At 65.6% G+C, this 27,007-nt stretch overlaps 1 protein-coding gene across 1 annotated transcript in view; it reads right to left on the bottom strand.

Moving 5' to 3' along the window:
• KCNQ1 (potassium voltage-gated channel subfamily Q member 1) overlaps positions 1 to 27,001 on the bottom strand; it is a 316,316-nt gene extending 289,315 nt beyond the window's left edge. Inside the window, exon 1 of the mRNA XM_049615425.1 lies at positions 26,573 to 27,001. Within this exon, the coding sequence (XP_049471382.1) occupies positions 26,573 to 26,952 (380 nt within the window). The 5' untranslated portion in view covers positions 26,953 to 27,001. The remainder of the gene's footprint in view (positions 1 to 26,572) is intronic.
• Between the last annotated feature and the right edge of the window lie 6 nt (positions 27,002 to 27,007).

Genomic DNA, 27,007 nt, shown 5'->3' with positions numbered 1-27,007 from the left:
AGACAGTGCTGGGGACACAGGACAGCCATGTGCAGAATAATGACACTGGACCCCTATCTCACACCACACACAAAAATCAACTCAGGATGGATTAAAGATGTGAGTGTGCAACGTGAAGCCACAAAACCCCTAGAACAAAACACAGCGAGTGAGCTCCTTGACATCGGTCTTGGAGATGATTTTTTTGGATCTGAGACCAAAGGCAAAGGCAATAAAAGCCAAAATAAACGAAGAGGACCGCATCAAACTAAAAAGCTTCCGCGTGGCCAAGGAAACCAGCAACGAGATGAACGGGCAACCTTGGGAATGGGAGAAAACATCTGCAAACCACACATCCAATAAGGGGTGAACATCTAAACCAGACAAGGAACCCACACGACTCAACAGCAAAAAACTCAAGAACCTGATTTCAAAATGAGCCAAGGACCCACACAGACATTTTTCCAAAGAAGACAGCAGATGGCCAACAGGGGGCACTCAACATCACTGACCATCGGGAAATACACATCCAAACCACGAGGAGACGTCACCTCTCGCCTGTCACAAGGGCCATCATCAGAAGACGAGAGAGGCCAAGTGTCGATAAGACTGCGGGGAAACCAACCCTCGTGCTCTGATGGTGGGAAGGGGACGGGGCGCGGCCGCTGCGGAAGGTAGTATGACGATCCCTCGAAAAAATTACAAACTGAGTCACCATTGATCCACCCACCCCACTTCGGGGTACGTCCCCAAAAGAATTAAAAGTAGGGTCTCAAAGAGGTGATTGTGCGTTCGTGATCCCAGCAGCAGGATTCGTAACAGTCAAAAACGGAAGCCACCTGCATCCACCGACAGACAAACGGATGGACGTGGCCCGTCCACACACAGGACTGTCACTCAGCCCTGACAAGGAGGGACGCCGTGACACCTGCCACAACGTGGATGGACCAGACAAGGGACAAGGCAAGAGAAGCCTGGAGCGTGCCCGGGGGCGGGAGGGGGGGGCACAGGGACACCCTGTGCTCCACCGAGACGGGGCGTTCTGGAAGGCTCAGAAGCTAACCCGAAGGGGCTCCCGGTGCCCAGCGCTGGACGAGTCGAGCCACGACGTCAGTAGTGATCGTATTGGACGATCACCCATAAATCAAATCAATGTCCACGAGGCCACACGGATATAAACAAACCTCCAAACAAATGAGCGGAGGAGAAGAGACACTCGCCCTAGGGACAAATTCCAGTCGCTAAGCAGGGAGGGGAGAGCAGGGATAGGAAATCCCCGTCAGACAGATGCCACGGAAGGAGCCACGCTCACCAGAGCTGCTGACAGACGCCGGACTCGGAGGGCAGAGTTTGGGGAGGAAAGAGCTACCTGCCACGTCTCCAAGCATCTTCCTCAAAATATTCATTAACGACAGGAGGGAAGAAAAGGAGTTTTCGGCACAGAAGCCTGAAGGACACACGTCTACCCCAGCGATCAAGGTCAAAGTCTCCAGGAATAAGACGTACCCGTGTCACATACCCTTGGCACGAGGCGCCGCTCAGGGCCCAACGGTGTTCCCGGCTGCTCTCGCCAAAAGGCACAACCTCGATCCAATCACCACACGCCTCAGACAAACCAGATGGAGGGACCGACCCCAGAACAGCTGACTGGTGCTTATCAAAAACGCGCAGGTCACAAAACCAGGGGACGCCAGGGGAGCCGCCAGGGGCCACGGGAGACCCCTGAATGCAGCGTGGGGATCTCGGAGCAGAAAAAGGACATCAGCGGGAAAACCCCCTGGGATTCGAACACGGCCTGTAGCCTTGTTGGTAGGAACACACCAGCGTCGGTGTCCTGCTTTTCGTCCACGTGTCTGGCTCAGGAGGGTGTTCCCACTAGGGGAGGCTGAGGCAGGAGCCTATGGGGCGCTCTGTACCGTTGGGAAGCTTTTCTGAAAAATCTGCGCTTATCTCCAAACAAAAGGCCGAAACCACAAAGTACAAAAGTTGAGAGGACAGATCTCAGCCCCCGTCACTCAGGCCCCGTGGTGTCCCCAGTGCTCCCAGAGTCACAGCCCGGGCCCACCCTTGTGACCCGGCCCCCCTCCGGCCCCCAAGCCTTGCTGCTCCTCACGTGCGCCAAGCACACTATACCACAGGGCCTTTGCACACGCTGTCTCCTCTGGCCGCACCCTCCTCCTTCACCAGTGGGCACGGCCCGCTTCCTCGGGTCTCTGCTCAACCACCACCCAGTCTGAGGGGCTGCCCCGGACCACCCCCAGGAAAGGGCACCAGAGCCACCGTGCTCTCTGCCCCGTTCCCCGCTTCACGCCTTCTCAAGCTCTTGCCACCTCATGCCCTTGTTGTTTTCCTGAGTCCCTGTCTACTCTCTGGGGCGTCATGTCCTGGAGGACAGCGATCCCGTCTCACTAACTCAGTGAACCTGGAACCTGGAACCTGGAAGTCAGCCCCGTGCATCACAGGTGCACCGCGGGCGGCTGACTCAACCACTAACATATGAGCGGCGCTCCCCCCGCTACAAACAACAACATGCTATTTTTGCCTCCTCAAAAGGGCAAAGTGCTTTTACGATAATACCCGGCTTTAGAGAGGGTAGAAAAAAACCCCAGGGCCGTCCAGCCTCAGGGAGGGAGGTTAAATTAGGAAAAGCTTCCCGGAAGGCCGTTTGGAGGAAGGTGTCAGAGCCATAAAAACGTGGGAACCCTTTGATCCCGCCGGGGAATCTCCTGCGAGGAAATAATCCAGGTTCCGGGCAAAAATGAACGTCCAAGGATGTGCATCACAATCTTAGAAGAGTAAAGTGGGAAATCAGCCGGCCGTCAACGGGGGGACAGGAGGCAGGATCCGTTACGTTGGGTCCCCCAGCAGAACCGGTAGGCAGCCTTGAAACGTCACGTGTGAAAGAAGAACGTGGGAAACACTTGCCCCGAGTCAAGTGAAGCAAGATCAGCAACGAGTGGTTTCGCATCGTCCCCATTTTATCAGATATTTACGGAAACACACACGTGCAGATACGCGTGGTGACAGGTGCCGAGGGCCTCCTCTGAGCTGCCGCGAATCGGAGCGTGTTCCAAAGAGGCTGCCTCGCCTCCAGCAGCCACGTAGGGCAAAGGCCTGCCTCATCCCCATTTCGTGGAGGAAGAAACTGAGGCACAAACAGCAAACGGCCCGCGGCCACACAGCTCAGGGGGCGAGCTGGCCGGGGCCCTTCCACTCACCATGGACGCACCACAGGCACACACTCTTTCACGCACCCCAAGAGCGCACGTGGGCACACACACACACGCACGCACGCACACCCACCGAGCTGGGGAAGGACTGGGAGGGAGTCCACAGCAGGCGTCGCCGGGTGAGGGTTCGATAAGCAATTGTAATGACTTCGTTCAAATTTCGGAATGGTCTACGTTCAACGCGTCTGAGTTTTGTGATCAGAAAAGGCGATATTCTAGAAAAACGCGTCCTTATGTTTTTGAGGAGATAACCAGAAGCTTTCCAGCCGCCGCTGAAATGATCACGTGCTTTCGACGAGCGCCAGTGACTCAACGTGTCCTATCAGCACATTTCGGAAGAGTAAGCCGCCCACGCCCGTGGTCAGGAGAGAAACCCAGGGTGGTTGTGGTAATTTCTGGTAACTCTTTACTTATACGGTTTAATCGCAAACTTACAGGATAGAACCGCATGAGAAACCCCCAAATACCCTTGGCCCAGATTCACCAGCGCTCACGCCGCCCCTTTTCCTGCCCTGCGCCCTCCCTCTCCCCCGCCTCCTCCTTCCCTCCGTCAGGTTTTCCGGAAGCATCTGGGGGTAGGTCTGCTTTCTGCCAAATACTTCCTTGCCCGTATCTCAGGAACAAGGACGTTCCGGTCGGTAACCACAGGACCGGCGTGAGAATCGGGGAACAGGCCACACACACGCCACCGCTCAGCCCCGTGGGCCAGCGCCCCGCGGCCGGGCCCCATCCTGTCGTAACTCACGCTCCTGTAATCTGAACGCTTCTGTAGCTTCTCCCTATGGTTTCTTGACCTTGACATTTGCAAAGAGTTCAGGCCAGCTACTGCGCAGAGTGCCCTTCACCCCGGTCCACCTGATGTGTCTCAGGTTCAGGTTCTGGGTCTTTGGCGAGAACTGGGCTGGCTGAGGACGTCCACTTGGGGGCTCCTGTGGTCGGTCTGGCCCCTCCTGAGGATGTTAACTGTGATCAGTCGGGCACGGTGGCACCAGCACGTTTCATCCCGCAAGGACGAATCTTCTGCTCGTCACCACCGAGGGAGATGCTTTGAGGCCGGGTACCGAGCCCTCCCGTTGCTCTGGCTTTGCCCACCAGGGTGGGGTCCCCACCGATGACCGACCACAGGGAGCCAACCTTCCCGGCCTTCTCGCCTGAGCTCCTCGCATCGCCCGCACGTTGTGTGATGGCCTCTCCTTCCGCACTTCGGGATTTAGCGTGCTGTTGTTTTAAGCCAAATTCTCCACCTCCGCCTGTGCCCAGGGCCGGTCTGTAGTCGCCTCTTTGGGGGTCCTCGCCAGGCCTGGAGGTCAGCACTGGGCTCCCAGTGGAAGCGGGTGGCCGCTTGGTGGCCACGGTGTCGTCCTGGACGGGAAGGGCCTGGAGGCGTAGGTCGCCCGGCCACAGGCTCCCCAGGAGAGAAACGCCTTCTCTCTCGTGCTCCCCACCCTGCACTCGGAAACGTTCAAGCACACAGAACGGAGGCTGTGCCGTGACCGGGCTCGCAGCCCCCGGGGCCGCCTCGTGGAGGGTCCCGATCGCGTGTCACCCTGCACGCATCATACCTCCCGGGGCCCCTCGGTGGCCTTTCCGGCTTGTTCCGTATTTACTGAGACACCTCCTACTGGCTGGGCTCTGACTTAATGTCTTTTCCCAAATAAGCGACCGTCTCGCGAAGTTTCTCCGATCCGTTGGAACGCAAGTTTACAAGTCAGAACCTATCCTGGCTTTGGCATAAAATCCGCTTTTGTGGCTGTCCCGGGAACGTTGTGAAGGGCAGATCTCTTGCTCACGGGGCACAACCCGTGCGTCCAGTGATTGAACCATATACCAGCAACGGAAACGACCCTCTTCGCCCCAACTCTCTGTGCCAGATGCAGGCTGTGCCTCTGTTCTCTCCTGGTGCAGTTACTTGAAAACCTTCAGCCGTTCTTTTATTTCCACGACGCCACTCCTGGCTCCGTGATGTTTTTATAGGCAGCATATATTTGAGTTTGTTCTCAATCCATTCTAAAATGCAGGCCTTTAGGAAGCGGCTCTCAGCACGGTTTATATGCACAGAGATGTCTGGCCCTTTGGGGCAGGGGAGAAAAGCCAGTCTGGGGTGGGGGTGGGGGGTGGGGGCCGCAGAGCTGGGGAAGGGGGTGCAGGTTCAGTTGTGCTCTGTCTGGGGCAGAGGTGATGCTGCGGGAGAACCAGCAGAGAGCGCGAGCTGAGTCAGGAAGGACGGGCACCCTGTGCCCTGTGAGGACCTCTAGGGGCACCCAGCCCCGCTGGGAGGGGAGGGGAGGAAGGACGTGGGGCTGCCGGTGAGGGATTCTGAAGTTCAGGGCTCCTGCCCCCCAGCTGTGGGAGGCCGGAGGGGGGGGCTGCTCTCCCCCCCTGGGGGAGGGGAGGCGGAGGGGGCGGGGTCTCCTGCTGTCTTCCAGGAGGCTGGCTCCTCCCCAGGTCTAGGTCTGGAACACATTCTCTCCTGGACTCGGCCTTCGGGGGCCTTCGGGGGCTGCACCTCATCACAGGTGGACACTGGGGGCCTGACATCCACGGACACCACAAACAGGAAGGCCCAAGAGCAGTTTCACGGATGGAAGTGTAGGCTCTCCAGGCAGGGTGGGGACGGGTCCCGGGAGAGCCTGGGCGACCAGCACGATGGGGTCCAGGTGGGCGAGGAGGGGACGGCAGAAGGGACTCCAGCCGGGGCCTGAGAGTGGGAGTCCGAGGGCCGGCCGCAGGGGCTGGGGGGAGCCAGACCACCCGAAACCAAGACCCACTGGGGGCGGCCCCCCCAAAGTGGAAGCTGTGGGCGGGGCACTGCTGTGGGCGGGGCCCGACGGGCAGCTTGGCCCAGCAGCCACGTGACCCGGCAAGCCCGCCCCCCGGGTGTAGACGCCAAAGAAAGAGAAACACGCACGTTCAGCGCCGCTGTACTCACGGCAGCCCAAGCGCCCGCGGACGGAAGGACACGTCCACAAAACCTCTCCCGTCCTCACAACGGAACACCACGCAGCTTGAACAGCCCTGACGGGCAGACACCTGTCACGGCCGGCTGAAGCTGGAAACACGATGGTAAGTGGAGGCAGCCGGGGCCACGCCCTGCACGGTTCCACTCACGCCAAGTGCCCGGAACAGGCCAGTCCAGAGGGACAGACAGCGAGCGGGGGCCGCCCGGGGCCCCGGGGAGAAGGCTCGCTGTTGCCGGGTTAGGGGTTTCCTGTGCGGGCGACGGAGACGCTGGGGAATTCGGAACACCGGGCTGTATGCCAGGATGGCCCATTTTGGGTGACCACAATAAACGCGTTCTGAAGCACACACATATATGGAGGCCGCCTCTGAGGTCCAAACCCGGGTTCCCATCTGGCTCTGCCCCTCGCCAGCCAGCCGGGGCGCCCGGGCCTGGCTTTCCGCGTCTGTGACAAGGCTCGTGTGGGGCCGTGGGGAGGCTCCGGGTGGGGAGTCCACATAAGTGCCCGGCACTCGTCTGGGGTCCACGCGCGGCCAGGCTGACCACCACCGCCGTGATGGAGAACGATCCACCGGGGCCATGATGGCCCTCCCGCCAGCACCTCCTTCCTCATAGCGAACCTGAGCCCCAGCAGCTGCAGGGAGCCGCCAGCACGGGCTGGGAAGAGCCCCTCCGTCCCAGGAGCGTGTCTCCGGCCGCCCCGCCCCCCTCACACCTGAAGCCGGCGCCTTTTGTCAGGGCAGGGGCAGAGCCGCCAGCAGGCGCATCCGTCGCGTCACGGAAGGTCCAGAGACCTCAGCCTGGCTGCCCGGCCTCCCCGAGGGCACCCCCACCAGGCAAACAGACGCCCCGACCTCTGGCGGTGCTCTGGGACCTGGCCCCGGGAGCCTCCTTTGCTCAGCCGCAGGGTGGGGCGCGTCCCACAGACAAGGTGACGGGGGCTCCCGATCAGGGGGTGCCGGTGCCTACCACGCCCAAGCCAAGAGCACTAGGTGCAGCCACTGCCCTGTGACCCTGGCCGCCCACCCCACCCCCTGGCAGGTTTGGGGCAGGAGGACGTCCAGTCCAGGAGACACGAAGGTGCTGCTCTCCCCAGGCTTCCCGGGGGCAGGTCACCCTGCCCTGCCAGAGGGCTCTCGGGTGACGCCCGCCAGGCGAGGGGCATCTTGGCAAGCTGGTCCCTTGGCCCTCCCTGGCATCAGGGCCTCAGGAATCTGAAGGCTCTCGATGGGTTCAGAGCGACACCAGGCCACGCACGCCGGCTCGTCCCAACCAACCATCCGTCCCACGCCAGGCACCTTGCCACCACTAGGGACACAAGTCCAGACCCGATGGGAAACGGCCCTGCCTCTTGGGGCCCCCGGCACAGACCCCTCCCCAGCCCTGTCCCCGGCGCCCTTGCCAGGACACCTCGCCACCCCACCCAGGCTCCCTCCCTGATGAGGCCCCCAACCCTCTCTGAGTCCCGGACGCCACGGGCTCCCAAATTCCGTCCCCGTTTGCTGGTTACTGTACAAATACTGGAGAAAAATGAAAGAATTGCCCCGGCCTGCCCCCAACATGTTGCCTGCTCTCCTTGGCCCACACCAGCCACTCCCTCAGCCACACACGGAACATTCCAGAGTCAAACCCACAGGTGGGAGCCTCCCCTGGGGCAAACGGGGGGCTTGAGACGCCTGGGACTCTGTGCCCACTCCGCCTGGAAGGTGCTCCCCACCAGGGGCCAAGACTGGGGGGAGGGGCAGGAAGCTCTTCCCCCAAAGTCATCCCCGCCCCAGCCCACACCCACCCCCTCATCAAGAGGCCCTCTCTTCATGGCCATCTGGGTACCCTGGGGTGTTGGGGGGGGGGGGGGGGCTGTGGGGTCAGAGGAGCCCAGGGTCGAGTCCTGGCCCAGAGCTGGGAGTCCTGTCGCCCCACAGCGGCCCCGGGAATGTCAGGTGTCCTCCCAATGCCCTTGAGGACGGTGTGGAAAGGGTACACAGAGCACTATCACATGTGCTCCTCGAACAAGCGGGGGACGTGGCAGGAGAGGCCCGGTCTCCTGGGTACCCCAGACAGGGAAGGGGCCCGGTGAGCGACCTGGCCAAGCTCACGCGGCAGGCAGGAACCTGAGCTGGCCACCCCCACCCACACATCACAGGGACCCACAGCACGACAGCCTCCCCTCCATCAGGGGCAGAGGCCGGCACCCCGAGCCCCAGGCCAGAGCCCTCAACGTTCCCTCTCTGCGTGCAGGCGGCTAACCCCGGATGCACAGGCTGCCCCGTGTGATAAGGGACACACACACACACACACACACACAGCCACGGTGTTGCCATGGTCAAAACCCAGGGCCAGGACCATCAGGGCCACCGGGCCCTCCAAGTCCTGGGGGCTCATGGTGTATAGAGCGACACGGAGATTTCTGCTGGGTCTGCTGACCCTCCAGTGACCCACAGGTGCGCAGAGGGAGTCAAGGCTTGTTCGTACCAGGGGCTCCAGGACCCTGTCCCCGGTGCTGTGGTCGCTGTGAGGGCTGTGCCCCTGAGGGCAGGGGCGGACAGACATTCGGGGACTCGCGTTCACAAGAAGCCTCAGGCCACAGCTCACACCCGACACGGAAACGGAGTCCACACGGGCCCCGGCCTAAAGCCGCAGCCGAAACCGCCAAGGTCTGGAAGAAAGCGCAGATGTGGGCCTCAGGCTGCTCGGGGGTTTCTCAGACTTCACCCAGAGTTCAAACTTGTCGCCCCCGCCAGACGGCTCCGGGCGGGAGACGGGCCCACCAAGTGCAGTCTTTGCCCGGCACGGCGGTGACGGGGGACTCGCGTCCAGAACGCAACCCAAGCTCGCCATTGGGAGACAGACCACCCATGTGCTCCCGACAGAGGAAAGTAGAGACACGGGAGAGACGCGGACGGCAAACGACACCCGGAAAGACGCTCAGCGTGTCAGCCACAGGGACGCGCCAACCCAACTGCGGCAGGGAGCCCCTGCGCACCTGCCAGACGGGCCCAACCCCGGGACGACACTTCACCCCCGCGTGCCTGCCAGGTGGTCCAACTCCAGGACCACGACACCTCACCCCTCCACACCTGTTAGATGGGCCCAACGCCTCACCCCCGCACACCCATCCAGCCGCTCTGAAGAAAGCCTTGCTAAGGGGGGGGTCCGTGCACAAGAAAGGTTATTACCAGGCCGAGTGCAAGGGACCATTTGCCCGTATCACTCTGTCCCCCACGGTTCTGAGGCCGGCTTCCCCTGCCCCCTACACCTCGATGTGATCTCAATGGCTCCGCAGACCCCGTGTCCAAGAGCCACTTCCTGAGGCCGTATCTGCCTTCCCGTGGCTCCTCAGCTGACCCTCGTGGCCACACCACATCCTCTGCGAGAACACCCTGGCCCTGCTGACCCAGGCCGAGGGGTGGGAGCAGGCAGAGCAGACACGGGGCCAGCCCTGACCTCTCCAGGGTACCCACCTCCTGCCGGGCACTGGGGCGCCACGGGGGTACCCACAGCTCAGCCCCGCCCCCGGGAGCCATGGGGGGACGAACCCACCGGCCCTGCAGGGGCCTCCCCACCCCCACCCCCCAGGATACCCATTCCGCAGGCCCGCTGACCGACCCTGCCTGCCTCTCAGCCGCAACTTGGCCCCTCAGCCCCCTGAGGAGGCCCCCCTCCTGCCTCTATCTGAAGCGTCCCACTCAAGCCCAGCCTCCCATGAGAGCCCACCTCGGGCTCCTATACCCCTGAGCACCCTGCATATGCACAGGGCCCCAACTAGGTCTTGCTCAGTACCGTGACTGGGCCCTGGCCCCGGGGTTGGGGGCGGGGCAGGTCCCCGGGCAGGCGGGCAGTGAACAGTGCGGGAACAGGGTGATCCCACCCCCCGTGACCTGTCCAGAACACGTGGGCGGGGCCCCTCGGCCCCCTGAGCCTTGCAGACCACGGAGCCTAATCTCAGCAGGCCCCCCGGTCTCCGCCTGGCAGACTGGGCGCAGAGGGTGCCGGCGGGCCGTGGGGCCCGGGGCAGGATGCGTGGGGTATCGGCACGGGTCCTCGGGGGCCCCCTGCCTGCTGGGCGCTCCCGGACACAGGCCCGTCCCCCAGCGTGGACAGATGAGTTGGGCCCCCCGTGGCACGAAACCATAGACACAGAACACCAGCAAGGAAGGGGGCCGGGGCCCGGGGGGGCGGGGCTGGGAGGACCAAGCCCGGGGGGGCAGGGCTGGGAGGACCAAGGCCCGGGGGGGCAGGGCTGGGAGGACCAAGGCCCGGGGGGGGGCAGGGCTGGGAGGACCAAGGCCCAGGCGGGCAGGTCCTGGGCCAGGCACATACCCAAGTCCCACCCCAGGGCTGGGACCCCCTGGAGGCTTCAGAATGGGCCGACGACCGGGGGCATCAACTCAGTAAGACCGGGGGGTCTGACCTGGATGTCGCTGGGTCCTGAGCTAGGCACGGTGCAGGGGCCACTCAGCCTTTGGTCAGCGGTCCCCACGGGCCGAGAGCTCCCAAACGGCCGCATCTCGCCCCTTCCCTCTTCTCCCGGGAGCACCAGGGGCCTCTCCTGGGGTGGCGGCACCCACAGAAGGCAGTAGCCCCACCAGCCTCGGAGAGCCAGGGGAACAGGCCGCCGGCTCAGCTGACTGCCCTGGGCCCATCCTCCCAGCTGACCACGGCCTTCCCCCTGACGGTAGCCGCTGTGCCCAGCAGGGCCACCCACAGGGGCAGCCTGGGTCAGGCTGGGGCTTCTCCCCGCCAGGTGCTCTCGCGGCCTGAGGGTGCTCACCTCTTCCACCCCCCCCACCCCCCCCCCCACTTACTGCCCAAGCCCAGGTTCTCAACCCCACGCTCTGCCCGCCAGGGACATTGGGTAACGTTTGGAGAAGGTTCTATTGCCACAGCTCGGAGGAAGACACTAACTGCGAGTGGTGGGTACCGAGGCCACAGGGGGGCTGACACCACAGCCCACAGCAGCCCCCCAACCCCAGGACCGTCCGGAGCAAACGTCAACAGTGCGGAGGTGGGGGAGCCCTGCCCCCTAAACCGAAAACGATCGCGATCGCTGTCTCTGGATAAGACAGCTGAGGCCTCGAGGTCACGCAAGCCCCAGGCCAGAGGGCTGCCGGGGCTGGGGCGCAGGGCCCCCCCGGCCCCCCCACCCCGAGGGCAGGAAGCCTCTCTCCCCACGCCCACCTGGCAGGAGCCCCTAGGCAACGCTGACCGGCATTCCCGCGGCCCAGCCGCAGGGGACATCTGACAGTAGTAAGGTCCCCAAAGGACTTTCTGGCTCCTGGGGACCCCATCTCCCCGGGCAAGGCCAGCACCCCCGAGGCCAGGCAGGCGTCCGTGACGCCATCGTCACTCCCACTCCAGGACAAGCGGAGCCGAGCAGGGAGGCCGCAACCACCACACGGGCAACACTGGCCAGACCTTCAGCCCTCTGCAGACAGCAGCCCCAGGACCGGGAAGGAAGACCCCAGCCCTCCGTTTCCTCCGTGACTCTCACCTGGTGAGCCCTCCTCCTGCAAGCGGGAAGGGCACCAGGGAACCACGGGGTACGGAGGGGGTGCTGGGGCGGGAGGGAGGGTGCTCCCCACCAGCGGGCGGCAGGAGGCCCCTTCTCCAACCTGGCCTGGGCTCCCCAGGCCGCCGTGTGGGGCAGCACGGCCACAGTGCTTCTCCATCTCCTTAACAAGGAAGGTCACTGTCCAGGCTTGCAGGTGATTTGGCCTGAGCAGACACCTCTGGAAAAGTCAAACGCGTTCCTGATGGCCTGGGGCACCTCTAGACGGCTGGTGTCGGTGCCCTCCCCGCCTCCCCACCGGGAGACAAGCCGAGGCAGTCACCGGCTCCCCCAAGGACGAGTCAGGTTACAAGGCAGGCATGTGCCACCAGGAACCATCCGGATCCAGACCTGCTCAGCAGCGCTCAGCCCCTGCCATGGCATGCCAGGCCGACAGTGACCTTCCCAGCTTCCGGGAGGCACAGCTGGTGAGGAGCTAGGCTGTTTCGTCCTTCCAGGGACCACCCAGCCTCCAGACCCGATGGCACGCTGTCCCGACCCACACGATAAGCATCAGGGGTGCATGTTGGTCTCTGCCCCACAGCCACCCCCTCCCAAAGCCTCTCCCCAGTTCAGACGCCACCGGCTGGCAAGTTCCCCAGAGGAGCACAGCACTGGGAGGCAGATCGCTGAGCCGGCAGGTCCCCTGCATCTCTGTCCCCACCGCCCTGCCCCGCCCCCTGGCAGGCTGGGCCAGTCTCCCCAAGAAGAGGCTGGGCACCTGCCAAGAGTGTCCCTGGCTCAGTGTGAGCTACCCTGGGGACATCCAGGTGGGAGGGAGAGGTCTCCCCCGGCCTGGGGAGGGACTCCAGTCGGGCCCCAACACCCAGCATGCCCCCAGCCCACGGCCCCCCGGGGACCGCTTGTCCAGCGCCCGTGCCGTGAGCAGGACCAGAGCGAGGGGCTGGCGTGGGGTAAGACGCTGTGCAGAACAAGTCAGGGGGACGCCGGACAGAGTCACGTGATGGGGTCCGATGCCAGCCTGCCACCCGCCAGTTGTGTGACACTGAGTAGTGTCTGTGCCCTCTCAGGCCGTGACCCGCTTTGATGGCCAGCAGAGGAGACAGGTGCCCACCCCTACCCAACTGGCCAGGCGGTCTCGGGCCCTGTGGCTGGACACACGGCAACCGCCCCCCCGCCCCCCCCACCATCACGGTGTCCCAACCCCAGCCCTGGGCCTCACAGGTCTGTCCCATAGGGAAGGGCCACAGCGCTGGCCATGAGCCTGCCACCCAGGCCCCCTTTCCCTCCCCCCGCCATGGAGCCGGCTCCCTTCATCTCTGGGCACAACCCCCCCACCCCAACCCAGACGGGTGTCCAACCTCCATGTCGAGCCCACCTGCGAGGGGTCAGCCAGAATGTCCTTTCACTCAGCAGGAAGCCCACTCCAGACCTGGGCTGAGCAGGGCCCCCAACATGGGCCGTGGGCTTCCGACCCCACGAGAGAGGTTGGGGCCCCCTCTGCAGCAGCCTGGCCCGCCCCATCCAACTGCCAACCCCCCAGGCTCCCCAAAGGCAGGACCCAGGCCTGTCTGGGGCCCAATCGGCAGGCGATGCTCCGCGCCCACCAGTGCACGGCCCCAGGTCACCCTCCTGGCCCCGTATCTTGCTCAACCTGACCCGGGAGAGCCAGAAAACACTCCGGGGGCCTTCTCGCTGCCTATTCTAGCAACCTACTTGGTTTTTTAAACAACCAATGCTCTCAAAGTAGAAAATTCGCTGAGGCAGACCTGGACCGAGGATCCACGCCCAGGGTGGCCACGAGGAACCCCTCACGATCCACCCACGCAGCCCTGCCCGCCATCTGCTGTCAAGAGAGCACCGCCTTCCCGCGTGGGTCAAGCCCAGGCCACGTTCTACTTGTCCCAAGGTGTCCTGCCCCTGCCCTACCCAGACTCGGTCCATCCCGCTGCAGAGACGGGGCCCGTTGTCCCGGGCCCGCCTTTAATAGACCAACTCTAGCGCCCAGCAAGGAGGCCCCGGGACACAGGGCCCCTCGGGTGCCGGCTCCCGTGTTCCCTGTGATGGGTTTGCCGAGCAATTCCTGGGCACGTGGCCGCCCGTGGGGAAGGACGCCTGCAGCCGCTGAGTGGCAGCCAGGCACCCACAGACCCCTCCCAGGCAACGTCCTGGGGTCTCAGGAAGCAGGGAGGCCCCCGCTCTGAGCCTTGGGTCTTTCAAACCCGGTTCAGACCTCGGCTGGCCGCTCCCGGAGCTCCGAGTGCTTGCGCTGTCTGGGCATGGGGTGGGGGAGTGGGGACAAAGACTGCCACCCCACACCCCACCCCTGCCCCAGAAGAGGCTGGAAAGGCCTGTGGATGCTCCGGGCGCCTGGCAGAGGCCTGATAAGAGCGGGGAGGCGGGGCCTACCCCTGGGGACAAGGCCAACCAGCCTGCAGAGCCCCCAGCCTGCCCATCCCCCTTCATGCCAAGGGCAGCCAGAACATTCCAGGGCTGCCCGGGAGGTGCTGTGTCTCCAGGGAGCTGCACGCCAGGACCTTGAGCGGGCCCCGATCCAGGGGGAAACACAGGGACTCACCTCCAGGGACCGCAGGGGCTTTTCAGAGCCCCCCATTTCATCCCTTGCCCGGTGAGGAATGATGGGTCCTCCAGGGACACAGGGAGGTCAACTGGTCACCCAAGGGCACACAGCCGGTCAGGGATGAGCCAAGAGCAGACAATGTCAGGACTCCCCACTGGGGTCACATGCAAACCGGGGCCTCCTGGAATCTGCCCCACTCCCCACATCTCCTAAGGCCCCCTGCCCTCTGCTCTCCCACCCCTGCCCCCAAGGCCCCCTGCCCTCTGCTCTCCTGCCCCCGCCCCCTCCTCAGCAGCTGGAGAGGCTCAGACCAGGTCGGGACCCTCGCTCCAAAGACGCTGCGTGGCTGCTGGACACACTGGGAAGAAACACGACCCCTGGGCAGGCCTCGGTGTCCCCTCCACCTCTGGGTGCCTCTGACCACTGCAGCCGCCGCTCCAAGCAGGGGCCACCCTCCCACCGGCCCTACTTGTCCCCTTGCCCTCGGGCCACCCTGAGCCATGTGGTTCTCGGGTGGGGTCACTGGGTCCTAAGCCCCGCGACACCCAGGGCACGGATGGTCGCGTGCGTGAGCACCGGCTCACCGCTGGTACCAGGGGGCCTTCGTGGGACCTGATGGGGCTGTGACAGCGGCCTCCCCGATCAGAGCTGATTCTGCTCTGAGGAAGAGGAAGCAGGAAGTACGTTCTAGAAACTGAGGCCTTTGCAGGGAGCCCCATGGCAGGTGCTCAGCTCAGGATGAGGCCAGTCAGGAGGAGGAGGCAAGTCAGGACTCAGCACCAGAGATCACAGCCCAACGCTGACCCCACCGACCACCCACACTCATGCACGGTGCCAGGTGGCCCCAGGGACAGCTGCCCACCCACATGCCCATTTATCTGGAATCTGGGCCACCAGCTGGCTTCCCGTGGCTCCCACAGCAACGTCCACAAAAACAGCCACGGGCCCAGGGGTCGTGAAGGGGCCGTGGAGCTCGTGTCCTCCCAGGACCAAGGACGTTCTACCACCTTCCGCGTCCCGGACCGTGGCTAAAGTGGCCCAGGACGGCCGACGGGGCATCAATCTACCCCAACCACAGGGGGCACAAGGCTGGCCAAGGCCACATCCACCTACAGACCCTCTCGGGACAGCAGACGCCTGCACCTGTCTGTCCATTTGTACATCCGTCTGCCCAGATATCCATTCACCCACCCGTCCGCCCATCTGTCCAGCCGCCCGCCGTCTCTCCGTCTGTCCGCCCCTGGATTCACCCTCCCATCCCTCAGGGGCCCCCGCTCCTTGCTGGGCCCCGCACCCGGGCTTACCCCACGGCAGGTGCGCCCTCACATCAGGAGGGTTGTGAGCACTTGTGCCCCAGAGCTGAGAGCTCAGACAGGGGCCGGCCCGCCGCCGTGAGGGACACTGCACAGCACATCAGACTGTCACGTGCTCACACACCAGCCGCATGCCTGTCTCCTGCCCCCCCCCCCGCGTTCTAAGCACGGGGGACACCGTGGACAAAAGGACAGCGACTCAGCCCCGGTGCGGACATCTGAGCGTTTCGCCGGCTCGTTTGCGACCGGCCTCGAATCTCCCACGTGCTTCCCAGCCTGTGAACATCTGCGCTGCGAACAGCGGTATGATGCGCGCCCCCTCACACCGCAGGCCACCCACCCACCCACCCCCGAGGTCCCAGGTGCAGAGACACCCTCCGGGAGGCGCCCTGGGAGACCACTGCGCCCGGCGCTGCAGCCCGGCGCTGAGAGCCTCGGAGATCGCCTTAAACGTGAACCACAGGCTAATTCCGCGTCCAAACAGTCTGCAACCTGTTGAGAAAGTCCCGGGCACTGCAGAAAGATGCTGCGGTCTGTACGGAGGGGACACACGTGTGTGCCATCCAGCACCCGCACAGCCAGGGGGCAGACGGGGCGTCGCGGGAGGGCACCGTGTGCCATCTGGGACCTGTCAACATTGTGATACATGAGCCAGGCAGGACACGGGTCTGGGGTTCCGGGGCGAGGCCCAAGCTGGACAGCTCGACAGCCACGAGGGCAGGTGGCCTTTTAGAGACACACATGTGGCCGTGGCCTCCCGTGGCCCTCAGGTGAGCCCGGCCAACTCCGCCTGTGTTCACGGCCCCCACCAACGCCTCCAGCTCACCTGCCCAGACCCCAGAGCCCACCCACCCCAGCACGCCGGGTCTCCCACCACCCTCTCCCCACCGCACATCTCCAGGAGGCCTGCTCTGACTCCTTGTCATGTGCGTCTCCGTCCCCAGGCCCAGGCCTGCCGCGCGAGCCCCTGACACGGCAGCAGGCACCACGGTGCAGCTATGAGAGGCCACGAGTCCCTGCCACTGGACAGCAAGGAAGCCTGGGTCTCCCGGCAAACAGCTGAGGGGCCGCAGGGAGTTGGGAGCCGTGTGTGGACGCAGACCTCCTACCCCAGGGACCCCTGGCCCAGGGACGTGAGGGAGCCACTCGCGAAAGGGTCCCCACAGCCCCACACCTTCCCGACGGGGCCGGCGCACCAGGAGGCAGCGGCGACAGGACAGCAGGGGGCTGGGAGTGTCCACGGGAACAGGCACGCGTCCCACCGGAGGGGACGGGGTTTACTCAGGGCCCGGGTGAGGTCACACATCGCGGTCCGTCCCTGCACGATCCTCTCCGAAGGGTCCCGTTCCCTCTTATTTCTTGGTCTCTTATTTGTGGACAGAATGGGGCGTCTGGCCTGCAGAGAGGGTCCCCCCGGTGGGATTTTGCAGGGGCGCCCGTGTGTCATTTACTGTGCTCTTGGGGCCCTGGTGCCTCCACTCGGCTCGCATGTGGACCTAGAGGCTTCGTCCTACTCGCTCACCCGTCTACACTGGCGAGAAAGCGTCACGGGCGGGCACACGTCTGGATCTGCCGCGACGCTCGGTGCCAGACCCATGGCCTCAAGACCCCGGGCCACCTGCTCAGGCCGCAGGCAGGACCCCGAAGAGGCAGGACCTCACCGGCTCTTGGGTTTCCCCGAGTCACATTCGTCAGGGTACAAGATGACGAGCCGTCTCCACAGGGACCTGCCGGCTTAGCCCCTGACCGGCAGGTGAGCTCCAGGGTGCGAAGTCCTCCTGGTGCATTTCGGTCCACGCAGCGTCCCCCCGCACCTGCCACACCTCCAGCGGGGAGCACACCTTCAAGCTGTCACCAAGGCCTGGTGATGCGGCCCTGGTGGCCTCTGATGGCCGTCCTGCTTCCAGCATGGGCTCCACCACCACCACTCCTGCCCCAGGCCCAGATGGCTGGGATCGTCCAGGGAAGACGGTGCAGAGAGGCCACGCTCTGCGGGCTGGGGGTGCTCACGGCTAAGGGGGCGCTCCTCCCTTCTGGCCCTTTCCAGCAAACAGAAAAGCATTTTCTTCAACAGAATCATCATGAACACCTGACACTTCCAGGTGCAGGTGGGAGGGTTTTCGCTTCACCAACCTACGTTGGACTTTTCCTCCTGCCAGGAGTCTCAGCTCTCGAGGACGCCGACGTAATTGCTCATGTGCTTCACCCGCGGACCCCGTGCGAAGGCCTGGGACTAATCAGGTGAGGGTCATCAAAGCGTGCCGGGACACTGAAAATCGCAGAGCGACGTGGTCTCCAGGCCAGGTCTGCACAACAAAGTACCCACAGAGCTGCGCGGGTTCTGTGGGCCCCTCCTGCTCCCTGGAGGAGACTCTGTAGAAGCTTTGGGTTGTCCCGCTGCCTTCACTTTTCTAACATAAAGCAAGCACGCGGCCGCCTGTGACTCTCCCTCTACTAGGTGCCCAGTGGCTTGTTAGACTTTTACCCTTGGCAATCACTCCCTGAGAGTGTGCAGGGATCACAGGTCCCTTTCCCACACCTGCACAAGGCCCTGCACGGGGCAGACCCAGCCGGTCCCCACCACGGCCGCCGGAAGTTCCGTCTTTTTTTGCTGTTCTGAGGAGCTCTTCAACAGACAGCCTCGTGCGCGCAGATTTTCCTGTTGGGTCGTGTTGGGGGGTTTTGTGGCCAACATTTTTGAGATAGACTCCAGGACACGGGGCTGCTGGGGCAGGGAGGACACGCACGCACACCCCCGTCCCCACAGAGCCTACCATCCGGCAGGCTGTCCTGCCTGCAGTGCTCTGCCTGCAGTGCTCTCTGCCTCACCAGCCGCCAGCGAGGGTGTCTACACAGGCTGGCGGTTCCTGCCTGTCCAATGGGACCTGGCGGTGTCTGTGCCACTCCGACCCCCAGTGGGCTCGTACCTCCTCTCTTAGGACCCCTTGAGCTGTGCTCACCTCTCACTCACCTTCCGCGGGGTCAGTGGCGTTTTGCTTATTTGTAGGAGTTCCCTCCCTACCAGAGAGATCGAGCCTCTGTGATAAGACACAACCTCTCTCCAGGTTTTGTCCTGTTCTTATGGTGCTGGTGTCGCAGAAAGGTTTTTTCTCACACCTGCGCCCTTCGTCTTAACGTGCTAGAGCCGCACAGGAGCCCCCGGGCTGCCTTCAGCCCACGTGGAATCCACCTGCCGCGGCGTGACCCGCGGTCCAGCCCGGCCCTCTTCCTCGGGGCCCTCCCCTCCCCCGCACCGCAGGGTTCCCCCACTGGCCTGACGCGCCAACTAGATTTTCGGCCATGCGTCCACACGCGGTTGAGTCCATACGCGGATTTTCCATTCTGTTCCACGGTCCATCCGCCTGTCCACGTGCCGGTACCACGCCGTCTTAATTACCCGAGCTTTACGGTTTATGATCTGTTGAGCCGTCCTAGCCAAGAATGCAGATGTGACTTTTACAAGGGACCCACTGGAGACGTCATGGGGCAGAAAGTCACCACAAGACCTATCCACATCAAACGTTCGAAGCGCGTGGTTCCCCGGGCACCCCCTGAAGCTCTCCTGGGCTCCCCCAGGGGCCCCCTGCTGCACCCCCTGCCACGGGGGACACTTCTGGGAGGCGAGGGCCTGTCCCCCGGGTCGGGGTTCCTCCTGTTCACCCTCTCATCCTACAGGTAAAGGCGCAGCCCCCCGCGGGACTGGGTGGGGTGGGAGTCCCGGTGTGGCCGGCCGTCTCCGGGGCTGCAGGGAGGGCTCCTGTCCGGCCGGCCTGGCCGTAGTTGCTGTGTTCAGTCTCCCCGTAGACCTCCGTGCGGCACTTGGTGGCCAATCCAGCGGGAAGAGGCAGAGGAGCCACTGTTGGGAGCATCTAAGAGGCGGCCGCCAGGTGCTTTGTGGAGCGGGAGCCTCTACAGCCTGGGGGTGAGGGCCGGCGGGCATACGGGTGCCCCCGGGCGCGCACCGGGCACGGTGCCGGCAAAGGGGCTTCGCCCTGATCGAGGACGTTCACGTGCCACAAACTTCCAGGCGGACGTGGAATAGGTTTCCAGGGGCTGCGTGAGCCAAGGGGCCAGTCCTCAGTTTCCCCATCTGCAAGTGGCTGAACAGTAAAGGCAGGTCCAGAGTCCCGGGTGGGCAGGGGCGGGCCCTCCGACCCAGGCCCCAGGCGGGGTGGACGGGCACGCAGATCAGGGGGCCCATTCAGAGAGTTCTGCCCCGGGCCGGGCCAGCTCCGCAGATCAGGGCGGGTGGCGGCAGGGAGGGGTCAGACACCGGGGCCTCGCCCGCCGTCAGGTGCTGCGTGGCCCTGGGCCGTCGCCCCCAGCCGCTCCGAGCCCACCCCCAGCCAGGGCTGCCGGGCACAGAGAAGTCCCTGAGGAAAGTGCTCCGAAAAGCAGCCCCCACGGCCTCCCACACACCTCGGGGCCTGCAGGGCTCTCGGGCACACCGCTTTCCCAAGCTCAGGAATGCCGCTGGATAAAAATACCCGCAGACACATATCATCAGGCCCGGCCTGTCCGTGGGCTTGGAGCTGCTGGGCAACAGGCCTAGCGCCTCGGCCCAGGCCTCTCGGGGCCCCGGCTGCTGAGGCCGGATGCCAGGTGACCCTGTCGTGAGCGCCTGCCCTGCGGGGTGCCAGGAGGGGGAGGACCCGGGCAGCAGCCCCCCCCCCCCCCCATCAGCATCACCCACTCAGATCTTCTAACACCCGAGAGCTGCTGAGCCACCGGGGTCCCAGCTCGGGGGTAGAGGTGGCAGAAGGCAGTCGGCTCCGCGGGGAGGAGCGGCCTGCGGTTCTGGGAGGCAGAGCTCTAAGGCAGAGGCCTCTGAAGGCCCATCACCACCCCCCGACCCAGGGTGGGCAGACCTAGGACGCGCTGACGGTCAGCTCACCGGCCAGCGGCACCTCCAGGCTGGGCCTGGCTCCCACGTGCCCGGTGCCACCGCCCCTCTCCGTCCCTGACGAACGAACGGGTCAACACCACACTCCCCACTGCCCCACGGGGCCTCCGCAGGGCTGCCCGGGCTCCGGCCCAGATCGCAAGGGGCGCTGCGGGCTTTCCAGCCAAACGGCCCTGGGCACGCCTGGCTGTGTGGCCTTGGGCACATCACCTGCCCTCTCTGAGCCCCGGGGTTTGTACCCAGCACCATTCATCACCTCCACTCCTATGGTGGGGGTGGGGGGAGGGCAGGGGGCAGGGAGGGGAGCCAGGCCCCTGTGCCCCAGCACGGTCACCACAGCGGGTGCCCACACGGGCTCAGAGAAGGGCCCGCGTCTCCCGGGCTCCACGGCAAAGGACAACCAGCGCAGAGGGCGGGTCCCCTCACAGGTTGGAAGGTCTCACGTAAAGATGGCTCCTGGGGCTCGGGTCACGTAGTGTCCCTGGTGGTCACCGAGCCCCCACACCTGCTGCCAGCCAGGACCACCCTGCCCTCATGACATCTGGGCTTGCTCACAGCCCCTGGGGAGGCCTCGGGACAGAAAGTGGTGGCCCTCGCTGGTGGAGGAGGTGTGGACGGTCGCCCGAGGTGCCCTGGGGACCCGGGGCCTCCTCCACACTCAGTGGTTTCCCCGCAGAGAGGGAGCCCAGACCCAGCTGACCCTCCAGATCCATGGGGTCTGAGCTCAAGGGGTGCGGAAATTCTCACTTCTCCTCCAGCCGCAGCGGCCGGGGGCACAGGAGCTTCCAGAAGCTTCTGTGTGGCGTCACCTCGGGGCCCACATGATGCCCCCCTGGGTCCTCGCAGACAGCTGTCCTCGGATACCGTCTCCCGCTTCCCAGCAGCCAGACGTGAGCTCGTCCCGGCCACGTCACCCCTGCCAGAGCACAGGCTCTCGGGCCACACGCCACGCCCATGCCGGCCAAAAGCTGGTTCCGAACGTGGGTCTGAGAAGGGCCAGGGGGCTTCCCCGAGCGGCCACCCCGGCACAGGACCCGCGCGTCCGCGCCTCGCCATCCAGAACGTGCTCCCAGGGCAGCACGGCCTGTCACCAGGGAGCTGGTGAACCGGGACCCTCGGGCCCCACGCCTGCCGGACCACACCTGCCTTCGGCGGCTTCCCCGGGGCACGAGGGCCTGGCCGCCCCCCGTGCGTGCCAGCAAAGAGGCCCAGCACCAGAGCAGTGAACCTGGGAACCGGCTCTTGCAACAGGAGGGAGATTCCGGGCACTCAAGTCCCTGGGAAGCAGCACACCAGGTGCCCGGCTGGACCCCGGATCCCTGGTGGACGCGGCACTCCAGGCCCTCAGCTGCTTAGCTCCACGTGACCGGTTGCTCGCTCTGCAGCTGCTTCCCGTTTCCTGGATGGCACACAGCAGGGACCTGCCGGCTCCTGGGCCCCAGTCACCCTGACCACGGGCAGCGCAGCCCTGCCGGGCAGGGAGGCACGGGAGTTCCCTGCGGTGGCCGCGACAGAGCACCACGGAAAGGGCAGCTTAAACCACAGTCACTGTCCCGTCCCCTGGTCCTGGAGGCCCGAGCCCGAGGTCCAGGCGTGGGCAGGGCCGGGTCCCCCCGAGGCCTCTCTCCTTGTGTGCGAATGGCCGTCCTCTCCCCGTGTCCTCTGTGCGTGTCTGGGTCCCGATCCCGTCTTCTTACAAGGACCGCGGTCACACGGGATCAGGACCCACCCCGGTGACCCCGTGTCACCTTAACCACCTCTTCAGAGGCCCTCTCTCTAAATACAGCCCCATTTGCCGGTCTCGGGGTTCAGGGCGGTGATGTAACCTTTCAACCCAAACGAGAGCACCCGTGTGCCCATGCCAGCACTCCTACCACACACAGCCAGGCCCCGGGACCCCGGTGTCCCACCCCCCACCGCCCCAGTCACAGGCAGGTTATCCCACGGGCACCCAGCAGCCCCGAGACGCCTCACGTCCGTCCTCCCCAGGACAGCCCCCCAGCCCTCGCCCAGCCCCTGTGACACCCTGTTGCATGTTAAGGTCCAGTGTGTGGGGGCGGCGAGTGCAAAGGGGTCCCTCCTAGAGCACCCTGGCACCCGCAGAGGGACAGGCAGAGCCCACAGGGAGCCACCGACTCGGGGCCAGGCCCAGGAGAACATTCTCTCTCGTCTGAGCAATGCTCCCGAGTGGTGCCAGCAGCCCATCGAGGCCGCCACAGAGGAGGGGACGCACAGAGAGCGAAGGAACCTGGCAAGACTGCCCAGCCACGGACGTGCTCAGACGTGAGGCCCCATCCCCGCCCCCCCGGCCACGCTCCCCGCATCCCGAGCCCCGTGGCCTCCGGACCCCCGGACCTTGGCATGTGCTTGGAGGTCCTTCCGGCCCGGGCTCCAAATTCATCCACCCCTGGACCGTCCCTCTTCTCCTCCCACCTTCCTCGTGGCCTCCAGACAGGCCTCCCCGCCTGCCCCCCATCTCGGGCTCGTGGCCTGGGATCCCCAACTGAGCCGGGCCACGACCAGAGGACCAGGCCCCAGAGAAGGAGACATGGGGCAAGGCACTAAAAGGAATTCCCAGCTTCACCAAGCACTGGGGCAGAGGAACGCGTCGGGGAGGCTCAAAGGGGCGGTGGGAAGAGGCCTGACAGCTGTCCTCGGTACCCCGCCCCCCCCCACAGCCCAAGAAACCGCCGGGCCGACTTCCAGCACGTCAATGATTAACACACACTCGCCGTGAGGTGTTGCCAAAGCCTCCTTGGGAGCCCAGGAAAGGCAGGGTGGCAGGGGGACGGGGACAGGAGCACCCCGCGGAGTCTGAGAGCCAGGACCCCCTCCACGCGCCCTGAGGCCCTCCCTCAAACCTCTCGGCCGCACCTGCTCTCAACGTCAGGGCAGCCAGAGTCGATGCTGCCTGTGGGGGGCGCTGTGCACCTGGCCGGCACCCGGGAGCGGGCTGGCCCAGGATCAGGCAGCCACCGTGGTGGGAGGGTAGGAGGCGGGAAGGGACAAGACTCAGCACACATCACCCTGCAGCTCCCAGAGCTGGAGGGGAGAGGGGAGAGGGGAGAGGACGAAGGAGGAGGAAGAGGGAGGAAGAGGGAGGAAGAGGGGAGGTGGGGTTCCCGGAGGCTCACCACTCAGGGGAAGGACACGGACCCCTGGGGGTCTACAGAGGGAGGTGGGGGCCCGGCCCAGCACCCAGGGTAGGGTGGCTAGGGAAACCTCTCCCCTGCCCAGCTGGCTCCACTGTGGCCCATCAGCGGGGAGACCGGGAACCCCGCGCCTTCGGCAGACTGGAAGCCGCCACGCGGTGGGGGTGCAAAGGGCCTCGGAAGGCCGGGGGGCCAGAGGGCAGGAAGCCCAAGCAGACAGAGTCCTGCTCCCTGACCCCAGTGGCCCAGGGAAGGCCGGGGGCACACAGGAAAGGCCGCTCTCCTCGGGGCTGGCCGGAGCAGGGGTTCCCCGAAAAGGGAGGGGCGGGGGGACAGGATATCCTGGCTAATTTCCCCAGCGGCCCCCGGAAGAGTGTGCCCAGGCTCGCGGGAACCGCCGGGACAGTGGCTCCCACAGCCGCCCGCCCGCCCGCCCGCCCGGGGCCCCGGCCCTTCGAGGCCAGGAAACCGAGCCCGGCCGCTGTGGCGTCGTCCTGCCCTTGCGCGAGCTAGCCCAGCAAGGCCAGGGCTTTCTCTGCCGCCATCTCGGCCACTCCTTCCAGCCGCACCGGGACCGGAGCGGACGCCGTGCCCCCCTCTCACGGGGCTCTGTCTGGGCTCAGGCCCCCCAGCCCCAGGCCCCTGCTGCAATCCCAGCTCGAAGGCCAGGTCCCCTCAAGTCACTGGCCAATTCGGAGAGTGACCAGGGCCTGCTGACCTCCTGGAGACACCGGGGGTGACGGAGGCAAGCTTCCCAGGCCCCAGACAAGCCACACGCCCTGCCCGGCCAGGGTCACCTCCAGCCCTGGCCCACGTGGGGGTGGGGAGCCGCAGCGGGGGTCCACCCTCCCCACCCCCCCAGGGCCACGGCATGCCTCCTCCAGGGCAGGGCCCAGAGCAGGAAATGACTGACCCAAGGTCACACAGCCACTCCAGGAGCATCCCTTCCTGGCCCGCCCCGTGGGGAAGCCACTCAGCCACCATCCCCAGCAGCCACCCCTGCCCGCCAGCTCCCGGAGAGGCCGGGCAAAGGCGCTGTGCTGAGCACACTTCCGAGGGCTAAACAATCAGAATCAGGAAGAAAACACAAGTGTAAGCAGAGACTTCCTCTGGGGCGCGGCGAGCCCTCTTCCTCCACACGGCACGGCCAGGGAGCCCGGGGGACGTGCGCCCCCAGGCCTGCATCCCCAGGATGCGAATCGGGGGTCTCCCGGAGGCCCCTAGTCCTGGCAGCACTCCAGGGGCACGGAGGCACTGCCACGCCACCGGGAAGACCCCCGGGCGTGCCTCCCTGCCTTTGCTGGGAGCTGGCACGTGGGGCTCCGGGACCGAGAGGCTGCAGGGCAGGGTTTTCTCCGGGGCCTGGCTGTGGGGTCCATCCCACCCCTGGGCGCCTCAGGTCAGGGCCAGGAGACAGGCAGCCCGTGGGAACCGTGGCACCCACAGCCGGTGTCTGACTCGTGGGGTCCCTCGGGGTGGACGCACACGAACGTTCCCTAAGCCCCAAACAAGCCACTGCTGCAACCACGGGCAGGGCCACTCACTCTCTCCCACAGACGGGCCACCGACACGGTTCGGGCACCCTCTGACTCTTTGGGAGGTGGGGGCGGGGTGGGGAAGAGGCTCCCACGCCTCTGGGGACACCGTCCCGGAGACTTGTCAGCCGACAAGACCCTCGGTGGGGTCGGCAGCAGCCCAGGTACCACCTGCACTCACAGAGGAGCCGGAGTGCGAAGCTGAGGCCGCCCCACCCCCACCCTGCCTCACCTTCCCCACAGGATGCTCCAAGCCAGCGGGAGCCTAGTTCCTGCTGCACCCCTGGGGCCCGGGGGTCTCTCGGCGGGAGAATGAAGGGCCCGACGCCCGCCCCCCCCCCCCCAACCAGGTCTCTACCGGCCACAGGCCAGCCAAGGCTGCTGAGACGAGCACCTGTCACTAGAGGGAGGCTAACCCACGTGCCCCCCGGCAGAGCCCCCCCCCCCCAACCCCCGTGAAGGCTCACGGGCCCGAGGCTGGCACCATACCAAGCAGCGGCCGGCTGAACAGCCAGGAAGTAGGACCAGGCAACAGCAGGGGAGGGCTCCAGGCAGGCAGCGAGGAGGGTGGCCCCGAGGAGGGAACTTCCTTGTGCCCCCACCCCCGAGAAGGGAGGGCCCTGCCCCACACAGGCACGCCACAGCGTGAATCAGAAGCACCTGGCTCACAGCAGGGCCAGGTGCCGCCTGTAGGGCCCTGCGTTCCCCGGTGCCGGCCTCCTCTGATTGAGGGCTGGAACCCCGGGGAACATTCCCGCCCCGCCCCTCCCCTCCTCCTCCAGGCTGCTTCACCAGCTCGCATCTCTGAAGGGGGTTTGGGCCCTCCCCGCGGCCAGGGGGACCCCTCAGGGACACCCTGCTGCCTGTCACCCTGGGAGGCAGCCCTGCACCCCTGGCCGGGAGACCCCACCACCACCACACGTGGACTGCCTTGAACTGGGAGGGTCTGAGACGCTGCTGGACCAGCAGGAGTTGGGCCCCTCCCCTCCTGGGGGCTCCCGCATCTTGGGTCCCGGGGACCCCGAGGAATTCTCTCCTCTGCACCCAAGGGCAAGCGCCCCGGCCCGCGGTCTTTCCCAGAAGGATTAACACCTGGACCGTCCTTCCAGGGAGGCACGGAGCCAACTGCTGGGCTCGGGCCACCTCCCCCCCACACGCCTGGGCAGAGCCAGCAGGAAGCTTCCCACCCCACAGGGTCAGACCCACACGTCCCTGAAGTCCAAGGGACGGGCTCCTCAGAGTCGCCGTTTTCCCCATGAAGCCCTCCCTTCCCTCCCGGCCGCTCTGGGTCGCACGCAGCTGGCACCGTCCCTGCGGCAGCAGGTGGCAGGAGACAGGGGGACCCGCACGCCCCTCCGCAGCCCGCGGGGAGCCCCGGTGCCCGCCGGCCGAGGCCCGCGGCGCTACTCACACTGCGAAGTGGTACACGAAGCACTTCCAGCCGGTGGGGCGCTCGAGGAAGTTGTAGACGCGGCCCTGGATGTGGGTGCGCGCGAGGAGCGGGCGGCGCGCGCTGTAGATGGAGACGCGCGGGTCGAGGCTCACGGGCGGCCGCGGGGCAAGGTCGGCGGCGGTCGGGGGCGCGGCCGGGGACGCGAGGGGCGCGGGCCCCGGGGCGCCCGGCGGCGCGATGGGTGCGTAGAGCGCGCCGCCCCCCGGGCCGCCCTCCGCCAGCTCTAACGAGAAGGGACACTTCTTGGCCAGGCCCGTGCTGCCCCGCCGGGAGCCGGGCAGGCGGCCGCAGCCCCAGCGCTTCTTGTCGGGCCTGGGCGGGGAGGAGGCCGCGGCCATGGCCAGGCAGCGCCCGCGGGGGGCCGGGCGGGCGGCGGCACCCGGAGCTGCGGCG

The sequence above is a fragment of the Panthera uncia genome, chromosome D1, assembly GCF_023721935.1.
Source record: "Panthera uncia isolate 11264 chromosome D1, Puncia_PCG_1.0, whole genome shotgun sequence".
In the NCBI taxonomy this organism is placed as follows: domain Eukaryota; kingdom Metazoa; phylum Chordata; class Mammalia; order Carnivora; family Felidae; genus Panthera; species Panthera uncia.
This window is presented reverse-complemented; position numbering and strand designations above follow the sequence as displayed.